This window comes from Microchirus variegatus (assembly GCF_963457635.1).
Source record: "Microchirus variegatus genome assembly, chromosome: 14".
Classification (NCBI taxonomy): Eukaryota; Metazoa; Chordata; class Actinopteri; order Pleuronectiformes; family Soleidae; genus Microchirus; species Microchirus variegatus.
In genome coordinates this window covers 19,452,455-19,463,858 of record NC_139815.1, presented here as the reverse complement: position 1 = coordinate 19,463,858, position 11,404 = coordinate 19,452,455, and the positions used below count along the sequence as shown (strand labels likewise).

The 11,404-nt window shown below is 40.4% G+C and overlaps 2 protein-coding genes across 3 annotated transcripts; one reads left to right on the top strand and one right to left on the bottom strand.

Annotated features, from left to right (window-relative positions):
• The first annotated feature begins 1,259 nt into the window (after positions 1-1,259).
• LOC310936785 (uncharacterized protein) lies at positions 1,260-7,301 on the top strand. Of its 2 annotated transcripts, none has more exons than XM_083900932.1 (7): positions 1,260-1,290; positions 2,198-2,345; positions 2,452-2,568; positions 4,240-4,296; positions 4,412-4,567; positions 4,779-4,892; positions 5,992-7,301. In XM_083900932.1, the coding sequence occupies exons 2-7, from the start codon at positions 2,226-2,228 to the stop codon at positions 6,037-6,039; spliced, it is 612 nt and encodes a 203-aa protein (XP_083757058.1). In that variant the 5' UTR covers positions 1,260-1,290; positions 2,198-2,225; the 3' UTR covers positions 6,040-7,301. The 2 variants fall into 2 exon arrangements, with proteins under 2 accessions (XP_083757058.1, XP_083757057.1); XM_083900931.1 differs by having other exon boundaries at positions 2,198-2,354.
• Positions 7,302-7,424: 123 nt separating this feature from the next.
• LOC310936510 (uncharacterized protein) lies at positions 7,425-10,836 on the bottom strand (the record flags this gene model as incomplete). Its single annotated transcript, XM_083900583.1, has 3 exons — positions 10,706-10,836; positions 9,467-9,873; positions 7,425-9,310 (listed from the first exon to the last, which is right to left on the bottom strand). Exons 1-3 carry the CDS (start codon positions 10,795-10,797, stop codon positions 7,425-7,427), a joined length of 2,385 nt encoding a protein of 794 aa, XP_083756709.1. The 5' UTR covers positions 10,798-10,836.
• Positions 10,837-11,404: the final 568 nt, after the last annotated feature.

Sequence of the window (11,404 nt, the reverse complement as noted above, 5' to 3'; positions counted from 1 at the left end):
GAGAATCCTCATCTAAACCCTCCTAAGCGGAAGTTTGACTCTAAAAGCAAAAATCCTGTGTGTTCATACTTTTTTGTCAACATGAAATAAAGAAATAAAGAAGGTAAGAAATGCATGTTAGCTGTTATGGACAGAGAACCAGAGTTCTTTGTTAATCAGGAGTTATTGACAGCACCTGTGTTTTCACACAGCTGAGAACAATCAACCTGGTTGGGAAGCTATATAAGCATGTCAGATAGTGCTCACTTCCTGAGGGATTCCCTGAGCTTGTTGGGAGTTTAGAAAGTGTCCGTTTCATTGGTTTTGGCTCATATGATCTTAAAGCTGTACTGCACAGCTTGTGAATATAAGTAAAATGTAAATTGTATTGAACATCCACACAACTCTCTGTATTTCTCAGTTTTAGTGGTGTTTAGATCACGCGTTGCCCACTGACTCTCCCCCACTGCAGACAGGAAGTGATTTGTTTTAATGCCAAAGACGGACGGAAGCAACAGCAAGATTGTGCTAGTAAAGCGAGACAGCTGCAAGCATGATGGAGGACAACTGAAAACACAAACAAACGCACACGAAAAGTCTCAAAAGTGAATTCCACCTCTAATAAACCTTTGTGAGGTGTATACACAAAAATGCTCCCTTGTCAGGTCTGATAGTTTTGGTTGACAGTTTTGTTTTTACACAATAATCGATACGCCAGGGCAAATATATAATACTAATATATATATTAATGGATAAATGAAAGTCCCTGCCAGTTTCACTCACCGGGCATCACTACTTCATGTCTCCTCATGGTGGCGCTGCTCAAAAGTGAGTGGAAGTCACCTGGCTGAAGAAGAGTGAGTTTACCACTCCACCCATGTTATATGAATTAACAACTAATTCATAAAGTGGCCATTGAGTGTGAATAAACGTTGACTACCAGAAACATCTGACTACATAATGCAGTGCTAACAAACATTAGCATATTTTAAACTTCCTCCAGGACTGTTATAATGTGGGTGGACCTGAGCCACTTCACACTGGAAGACGACACTTTTGATAACAAATCCCTCCGCCGTTGCCGCTATAACGTAGTCCCCCTCAAAACACAAGGACTTGTATCGTTTCCTTCACGTTATGTCCTTCTATACGATAAATATACACTGAAGGGGTTCATGTAGCAGGTCCGGCTACAGTTTTAACGACTTACCATCGCTCACAAACCGATCACAGATCAGCCGTGAGAGTGATGAGACATCTGCTGCTCCCCAGATGTGACTGAGCAGCTCCGTCCGCGCACTGCAGATCCAGGTCTGACGCTTTTATTTTTAATGACTGTGTATTAAGTTGTGTCTATGTACTCATTTTATTATGAGCTTATTTAGAAGTAACGTCTCATTCAAAGACGTTTCCTGTTGTCAGGGGTTTTGCATCGTAGCCTAAACGGGGTTTAAAAACAAAACAAAACAAAAAGGAGAAAGTTTTCTCACATAATTATTAGTATTGTTTGTTAGTTTGAGGTAAACGCTTGTTGGCGAACGTAAAATCGAGTGTGTGCCGCTTTGTTGTATGGATACTTAATATAAATATACACTTTCAAACACGTTAAACACAACGGAGCTTTTATGACATCATATCCCATGAGTCTCTGCGAGTGGTTTTTACAGCAGGGCATCATGGGAGCTGTATTTGTAGAGGAACGTTGGCATGAGCTTAGTGTTCACTGGTTTGTTAATAATTAATCATATAAAAATACATTAAAATATGAATAGAATAATTATAAAAAATAAAACCAAACAATAGAGGAAATGATTATGCGGGTGTGTGAGTGTGTTTGTGTTAAAAACAAAATTAGGCATGTGCATGTTATTTCAGCAAAAGGAGGATGCACAAAATATTGAGTTAATTGTTCTTTTGTGGTGTCTAAATTTATGCACATGCCTAATTTTGGAATTCGTGCACACTTTCTGTAAATCATTAATACTTTATTTCACTTCTCAAATATCACTGTGTTTGTCTCCTATATGATATATTTAACTGAAATTTCAATGATTTATAAAGGAAAATCATGAAAATCTACAGGGGTGCAGAGAAGTTAATTCCATCCATGCTTTGGAGTGTGGTGGACACACTCTGATAATTGTGCTTTAAGGGTACATAAACTTGACTGTCATCCACATAACAATGCAAATTGTGTTTTATTTTACCCTGTAAATAGTGTGACAACAGTCTGATTGGTCTGTAAGATGTCTGTGCAGCTTTACTCACCGAGTGGTCCTAGATCAGAGGGGATTGATGCCACTCTTCCAAGAACCACTGTCGGAGGCAACAAACCTCTGCATCGTTTCATTAAAGGGCAGCCCAAGGTTGTTGGTGTAAGACAAACACACAAACACATTCATGAAATTGGACATTAAAATAGAAAAGAACTTGAGAATGTCATGTTAATCTTTGTGTCTGTTCTTCTTTCAGATTGTTGTTTTGGTCTTGGGCACATCTTTCTTTATCGTTTCCATCGCAATGATCTGGGACAACCTGCATTTGCCTGCGTACATGGAACTCCCACCGGGCATCCTGCAGGGAACACTGGTTGGTGGAGGTTTATTACAATCCGATATCCACATGGTTTCTGAATAGGCGCCTGAAAAACCTCTAAATAGTCAAAACGAAATGTGCCGATGTTGATGATCACTGAGTAGTGAAGCATCAACAATACCTGTATATAAGAAATCTGATGTAGGGCTGCTGCAATTAATCAACCTCTCTGCACTCAGGGATGTGGAAAGCACGACCCTAAATAGGACCCTAATGGCCCTTTGCATGGTACTGGCACAGCTCCACTCAGCACAAGTTACTTTACTTTTCCGTCAGCGATAGTACCTGGTACCTATTTCTTTTTTTTACTACTTGCTCTGGCGAGGTTCCAAACTGAGCCGATACTATACTATGCATGACTAAGTCTAAGTTAAACTAGTTCCCTGGTGTCCTAATGAACATGTCTGTAACATGCTTTGGTCAAAATACCATAAGGATGAAGCACCACAGCAGTTCAACCACCCTGCCAAAACAGCCCTGTTCAGAACGCAAGGTTTAGTAGTATCTCTGTAGGTCCACTTAAAAAAAAACAAAAAAAGTAAAACAAAACTTAAGGGACAGGAAATGACATCAGCCACCGAGGTTATGGGGAGATAACAGCAGTTAGCATTTGAAAAAGTGATCATTAGCAGGCTCTAGCAGGCACATTGCTGTCATATATAACATGTATCTACTGGACAGATAAATCCTCTGAGGCTGGACATTTGTGTAGAACTCTGTGCTGCATTGTGGAGCTAAGAATAGAACTTTTCACAGACTTCCAGTTTTTGGATAACGTTACAATCGCCAGCACTCTTGCGTTTTTTAGGAGCTTCACAAGAACAATTCCAGGAAGTTAGCGCATTTTGACGTAACAGTGAGCGGAAGTGTCATCTTTTTTTCACACTTGGCTGTCTGATAGGACCTCCAGAGTCCCAAATATAAGGATTTAAATGATTAAAAAGTTGATTTTGCATAATATGGGACCTTTAATCTCCAACTTTTAGCACGGAAATGTCTAAAATCTCAATAATTAACCGAGGAGTCTGGTGTATTTAGCGACAGCACTGCTGAAAGCCTGCAACTGTGAGCAGCGAGCTTGCATCACAAACCCTGCCACTGTATTTCAGTTCAGCGACTGTGTCAGACAGAGTCTGTGCTCCAGTCATGCAGAAAGTACTTCACTTCTCTTATTAATTAACTGAGTCTAATGATTCAGTTACACTGAAAACAACTGCTTTACAAGTCACTCGTCTGTGTGAGTAAAACAAAGTCACTGCAGTCTCATTTGATGACTTCGCCCACAGTGAGGAGGTACTTTACTGTAATGGAAAACCAACTCAACTGAGTTGGGCCGTGGCCAGGACTATGTTGTGAAAAAGCGCCATTAAGTGACAATTGGTGTGAATGTGAGTGAGAGAATGGTAGTTTTAGTCTTTCCAGTTTCAGCACTCATGACCCTCAGAGTAAAAGAGTTAAAGATAATTTGACGACATTGCCAAACTCAAATGGGGAAAAGTGGATTTTATGAAACTACTAATTAACTGATTGACAGAATACAATGAAAATAAACATGAGTTGCAGCCCTAAATCTGATGCACTACAATTTTGACTATCAATTGCTGACCACTGGCGTATAGATAGATAGGTAATGAAACAGCTTTCCTCCTCCTTCTCCTCTAACAGTACATCATATGCGGGATTCTGTACATTCTGACTGAGCACAATCCAACGAAGAAATCCGTAAGTTTCACTCTCTCATTTGTAATTGAACCATTAAACATAATTACTCTGCCTCTGCACAACGTTGTATAAAGTATTACCAACATTGTTGATTTTCAATGTGTTTGAAAATCAGGTTACCGCATCGCTGGCTCTGAGTATTGTGACTGCGCTGGCGGCAGTTTATAGTTTCCTGATAATCCTGTCTGACATAACTAAGAGCCACAGCTACCACTTATACACTCTGGATTACAATGCCACAGAGTATGGAGAGTTGAGGTCACATTTCTTGGTAATTATTGATTGTGTGGTTATTTGTGAGGGCTGTTTTTTTCACTCATCTCAAATCATGACACATATAATGTTTATATCAAACCACAAAAGCAAGCAAAATATGAATTTGCAATTTTATTCCAAGTTTTGACTACCTTTGTACACATCTTTATTTTTCCCAATCTGTCCGACTGCATTACAACCTGCTCCTTTATTGTCCCTTTGTCCAGACCATGGAAAAAGTCTTGGGGATAATCTTTGCGGTCTACACTGTGGTCGGTGTAATTATTTTCATTGTGATGTCAACACTGGCAGGTATTGCCCTACGTTCCACAAAGAGCCAGGTAAAACAACATGCATTAAAAACACATACATCATAAGACTGATAAGAGATTGTCTGAAGCTGCTGTCTTTTTTTTGCAACTTAATCCTTAGTGCTCACGTGGCATAGATCTGTGCCGCAGGTGCACCCATGGTAAATTGCTGTGGGAATAATGCACAACTCCTTATATGGACATCCTGGGGCTGTGTGTTTATAGATCACTTATTCAGGCTTGGGAAAAAAAGTGTTGTTTTTTTTTGTCTACCTCTGAGTTGGTCAAAATTTGTCAAAGTCATAGTTATGATTTGTTTTATAATGCATCTTTAGTAGTGATATAACGTGACAATAATTGTGCAGAAGTCACAAAATAGACTGCTTTTCTTTTCTGTTTGTTCATAAAAAGTGAACTTTGAACTGTGACGTATTTTCAAATTTCACAAATTAATTCCGATTTTAAACATTTTGAGTACTTTTTGCTCAGGTGTGTTTATATAGTTGGTCAGATTGCCTAGGTTGTGCTAGAAAAAAAGGATATAAGACTCTGTATACACACTCTTAGAAATAAAAGTGCTAAGTAGAACTTTATAAGGTTCTTTGGCTTGTCCTCATAGGAGAACCCTTTTTGGCTCCAGGTAGAACCTTTTTATAAAGGTTCCACCTGAAACCCTTTTGGAGGGTTCCATCAAGAACCCTTTTAAAATCCTTTATCCAGGAAAGGGCTTTTAAAGGGTTCTCTGGATCAACATGTTTTTTACTGGAACTATTAGCGTTACCACAAACCCTTTTTTCAAGAAAGGGTTTTTCAGAAGCAAATGGTTCCAGGTAGAACCTCAGCCCTTGTAGAAGGATCCCTTGTTCTTATTTCTTAGAGTGTACTGTATGTTTTAACATAGTAATGGAAAAAAGCAGCCGATATGCTGTGTACTAAGGGTTAACCTAGCAGCTCCCGAGCCAAATGTCCAGCTACAGTTTGAGTGAGCCCAGGTTAGAACAGGATTCATTCTGCATGATCAAACCAGCCTTCATTCCTCACCTGAATGTTCTGGAAATTACATCTAAGATCATGTCTGAAAAATAGTTTGTTGTGAGCATTACAGCGCTTTTCTTTCTCACACCTTCAGGCCATTGTAGTGATGACCACTGATCCGACTTCACCTCCGACTCAATGATGAGTATCATGAGCATGAAAATGGCTGACTTGGGAGGAGCTGAGCAGACAGAAGATCAAAGTATTTTTCTATGAGGATACATCGTACCTTTTTATCTTTATGAAATACATATTGTAAATGATGTGTGTTTTCTTGTTTCTGTGATCTAATATTACTGTGCTTTAGGAATAACCAACTTAAATCTAATGCTCCATGGAACTGATATCTTTTACGTCAGGTTTAATCCCAGGTTTTTGTCGGCCGCCTATTGCTTTTATAGATTAATTTTTTCAAATGTACAAACTCGTCTGTTCTATTCTTCTGATTGTACAGCATTTCAATGTTGAAAAGTGGGACAGATAACGTTTATTATTACAGTGCGTGTTTCTTTCAGTGAAACACTGTCATAACACCAGAGGAAAAAGTCACATCTTTAGATCCACAATGACACAAATCACTTATGATGTATTTATAACCAAAAAACTAATTTAGTCATATACACACTGTAATGAATATATAACACATACAATAATTGCTCTGTCTGTTGGTGTTAGTGTTAATTTCTGGAAAACAATGACATGCATAGACAAAAGAAATAGATATGTATTCATCATTGGATAATTACTTGCTCTTATTACTCTTATTAAATGAAGTGCTTATAACTGTTTAAATTATACTGTGTAAACTCCAGAGAAATGAATTATTATGTTATTCAAATCTTATTAACACTATTGTCTGTACAAATCTTTTGCATTAATTTGTGTTCTTCTCAGTTCATCAACCAGGCTTTCTGTTGACATCTTTGCTGATACTTATATATACATATCATATAAAAACCTATACCAACATACTTATACACACATCGGAAAATAGAATTATGAAAATAGTATTATGCCCACCCTCTTGATCCCTGATGATGTCACTGCATTAGCTGCTGTGGTTGTGTTACGCTAGGAACAAATAACAGTTTACATCTGTACATACTGCATGAAGGATACTTTTGATTTTTTGGGGAAAACCACATTGTTTGACAAACAATAATAATAAATACTGTAGCCATGCTATAACATTACCTACATTAAAGCTGGCATTTTATTCTCAGATAAGGAGCCCATATGAAATTAAATTGCAGACCCCCTTATGTACTGGAATAATTTTATATGAACTATTTCAAATGTAATATTCGTTATACTGTGAAGCCTTCTGTTCAAAAAATAAATAATACGAATACAGGTCTTGTTATCATATAATAATAATGATGTCATAATTATTAATGTGCCATAGACATTCTGAGTTGTTTTGCATGCGCAGATTTTGCATTAAACTCAATTAAAACAAAAACAAAAAACATTTTGAAATATGGACTTATTTTGTTATTTGCATTTATAGTCAACTTATATATGTCCTCAAATTGAAGAGGCAGAGGGCTTGGGAAAGTCACTGCCCTGTGGACACCGTTGGTGAACACGCATGTGCTCAGTGACACGGTACTGCCGGGAAAAGGTCATAGGGCAGCAGGGGCAGGAGAAGGGCCGGACACCAAGGTGGCTCCTCACATGTCTATTCAGAGAGCCGCGCTGGCTGAAGGAGCGGTCGCACAGAAAGCATTGGAAAGGGTGGAGAGGCGTTGACAGATGAGATGATATATTCCTTGGCATGCTGGCTGAAAGGGCAGAGGGTATGCAGACAGACGAGTGAGATGACATCAAGTCTTGTAAAGAGTCTGGCACACCAGGGCGCGAACAAACTGTTTCAGGGTCGCAAACCTTCTCCGTTAATCCGGTATTATGTGTGACATCAGCACCTGGAATTATGTCTTTGTGGTATTTACTCACAACATTTCTTTCTTCTTTTGTCTCTGCATCCCAAGGTTTAGTCTTGCCCTCAACAAAACTCTCTCTGCTAAGTTTTGCCGGAGGAACCTCATCCCTTTGCTCTCGGTCGTTTGTTTCCTCCCCATCATCCGTTCGGTGTTTGTAGGACACAAGCAACTCTGCGGGTTTAGCACTAATGTCCAGCAGGAGAACCTCCTCTGCCGCTTTATGTTGTTGCCTGTGAGAACTGGGACCAGAACTGTCGAAGGTCCCATCCTGCTCTTCGTCACTGGTCTGGTCTGAATAATCAGGATGGCTGGGTTGGGAGTGTTTGTGATCTCTGGAGTCTCTGTGCAGTAAGTGTGTGTCCTCCTGGGGTACACAGTGATAATGAAGATGTCCAAAGTAAGACTGCCCCACTACATCATACATGGGGTCAGACATTTCACTTTCCGTCGACACTGGGAACGACAAGCACATCTCTGCGATTTCTGACATTTTTTCAACTTCTACAGACGTGTGGTTTGAGGCAAAGAGATGCCCAGAGTCATTATCAACACGCTCTGACTCGGGTGTGGTGAAAACAACACAATGGCTTCTTTTGTCTCCCTGAGCTGTGTCTCTGTTGTCGGGGTGAGTGTGTCGTGTGCTTGTCTCACATTTATACCGCAGTCCGTTGTCTTGTCTGTCCGTTTCAGGTGGACATTTACTGGAGTAGCTTTGTTCCTCATCGGCTGAACACATATCTTCATAGTGAGCGTCGCTTTCTGCCTCTGACTTCTCCACAGGAAGTGGAAGTGCAACTCTCTGGAGTTGTGAAAGCTTCTCTGCCGCTACACCGTGGCTGTCGGACCAAACCAAATGCTGATGTTTGGAGGGCAGATCATCAAACTTGAGTTCAGTTTTATGCTTCAATCTGCTGATAAAACGACTGTGACCATTATTCCGCAACCCAAAATCGTCTCTGCGATGGTGGATATTCTCATCCTCTTCCATAAAATAATCTGCACTGTTGCTACTGCTACTTTGTTTTAGAATGTGAGGTCGATTCGTGGCAGATATGCAACTAAAATCCTGCGCTGAACATTGATCTGAACTATTCAGGTTATCCCAATTTCTGTGATGTTCCTGATGCTGTATGGGATTTGTGTGTTTGGTCGAAATACCTGCCACAGTGCTGTCATTGCCTGTGCTTTCAGATCTTGAGACTGGGATCCTGCTGGATTGTACTGAGGCCTGTGTAGGGACTGGAGACACTCGTGCCAGCTGGAGCGTGGCCGCTCTGCTGCTATGTCGGATGACAGGCACCGCCCCGCTGCATGGATGTGGTGATGAGGATGAGGACGAGTACCTACTGTCCTCAACTTTGCACACTCGCTCCTCTTCTGTGCTCCTCTGCCAAGTGTGTGGTGTTACAATGCCAGATGATTGAAATAGATTCTTTTGCACCTCTTTGTCCACTTTAGACTCTCCATACACTTTAGCGGTATGAGAGACGTTTTGAATCAACTCCTGAGGTGTCACATAATGCACTTGTCTGCAGTTGACTGTGTTTAAATTATTGGTGCTCGAACTCGAACAGCTGCTTTCGTTTCTCACATCCTCTCTACCACAGCAATTTGCACAATTTATACCTGTGTCTCTGCCTTTGATGCAGGAGTCCACACTTACCGAATGCACCTGGACTGCATCACATATTTCAAATCTGTCTGAATGTCGATTATGCTCTTTGTCCCGCGAACTTGCTGTAGTTCGCACGCTGTCTTTACACGATCGAATATCAGAGTTCACATCAGAGTCATTTGATTCTCGCCAAGCCCTGAGAGCCTCGAGTAGCTCGTCCATCTGCAGGTAGTGAGCTGCAGTGAGCAGACTGTAATAGCACTGCTGGGTACGAGCGTATGGCAACGTTCCAGTATAAATGTAGTCCATAAGATGTGCCAGCACAGAACCAGACAGACAGGGTTCCTGCAGCTCCACCAGGGCTCCGCTAGAGGACAAAATAGACCCTAGCACTGGACTCGAAGCTGCAAGGACACATCTGCAGGAGCAAAGAGCAACTATGACTGTAATGCTTTAGTTTTTGGTATATATTTCACCAATACGTACATGTGTGTGGCAAACCTGGCCCTTAATTATATTCCCATACAAATAAACTGCAACCTCAGTTAAAGTTTTCTCCCTAAATACTTTTGTTTTATACATGTATTTTACACAAAACTGTCACCAGTAGCATTTAAAGGTGTCCACCAACAAACGGGTTAGGGTTAGAAAATAACTTGTTTGTTGTTATGAGAGACAAAGGATATTTCACCAAACAGTAGATCACCAACTCAACTAGTTCTAAGCAGGTGCTTTTTATACCTAAACCTAAACACAGGTTACTCACTGTGCCCCATTTACACTCTTAGAAATAAGGGTTCCAAAAGGGTTCTTCTACAAGAGCTGAGGTTCTACCTGGAACCATTTGCTTCTGAAATATCCTTTCCAGAAGAAAGGGTTCTTGGTAACACTAATGGTTCCAGTAAGAACCATTTTGATCCAGAGAACCCTTTAAAACCCCTTTCCAGAATAAAGGGGTTTAAAAGGGTTCTTGGTAACACAAAGGGTTCTCCTATGAGGACAAGCCGAAGAACGTTTTATGGTTCTACTTAGCACTTTTATTTCTAAGAGTGTATAACAAGGGATGGATTATCATCACCTCATTCCCTCAGTTACTCTAAAAGCACCATAGGCATTTAAACACAATCACACTGATATTCTCTGATTCTTCCCTATCGTACATTAAAAAAAAGGATTGCCGTTCAATTTAACTTTTAGGGGACAAATTAGCGGGGATGGTTGTTGTAACAAGTGTACAGTGTCTCGCTCACCTGTGTGCTGGGTACAGTTGACCTGGGCTCAGTCTCTGTCTGACCACACAGTCACAGAACTGAGCTTGTTGTCTTTGGAGGTTCAGACTCATCAGCAGTGATGATCTGTGGCTACTGACAACCTGGGCACAGGCTGATGACGCCTGCAGCAGACAGAGCCCAGTGGTTATTTCTGTTTAGCTTACAAACATTTTCCTTAGATGACTAAATTAAAGAGATGACTATCACGGAAAAAACTAAACTAAAACAACACACGAAGTCATCATCTCTCATCCCACAGTTTAAATGAAGCATGGACAAATATTTGGCGAAAAAAAGTTTGCATCTTGTCTGCAACTACAGTGAACACAAATAAAAGCCTGAGTATTTAAAAAGAATTATTCAAAGTAAAGTCATTATATTTTTCCAAATGTCTACACGGAGAATTTAAATCATAAAGAAATATCTTCTTACCTCCATGTTTTATTGTAAAAGATGCAGCAAACCTTCAATATCCTGAGGTTTGCAGTGTGATCCGCCTTGTGTGAGTCTTACCAGGTCTGACTTGCAATTGAAAGGACAGGAGAAACTCCATGGAGTGTATATAGAACCGGTCTACTATCTACGCACACCGTCTTGTTCGGAAAACAATCACACGCTTTTCATATTGGGAACAGCATGACGCCAGTGGGCAGGTGCTTATTTGGAGTTCTGGCATCG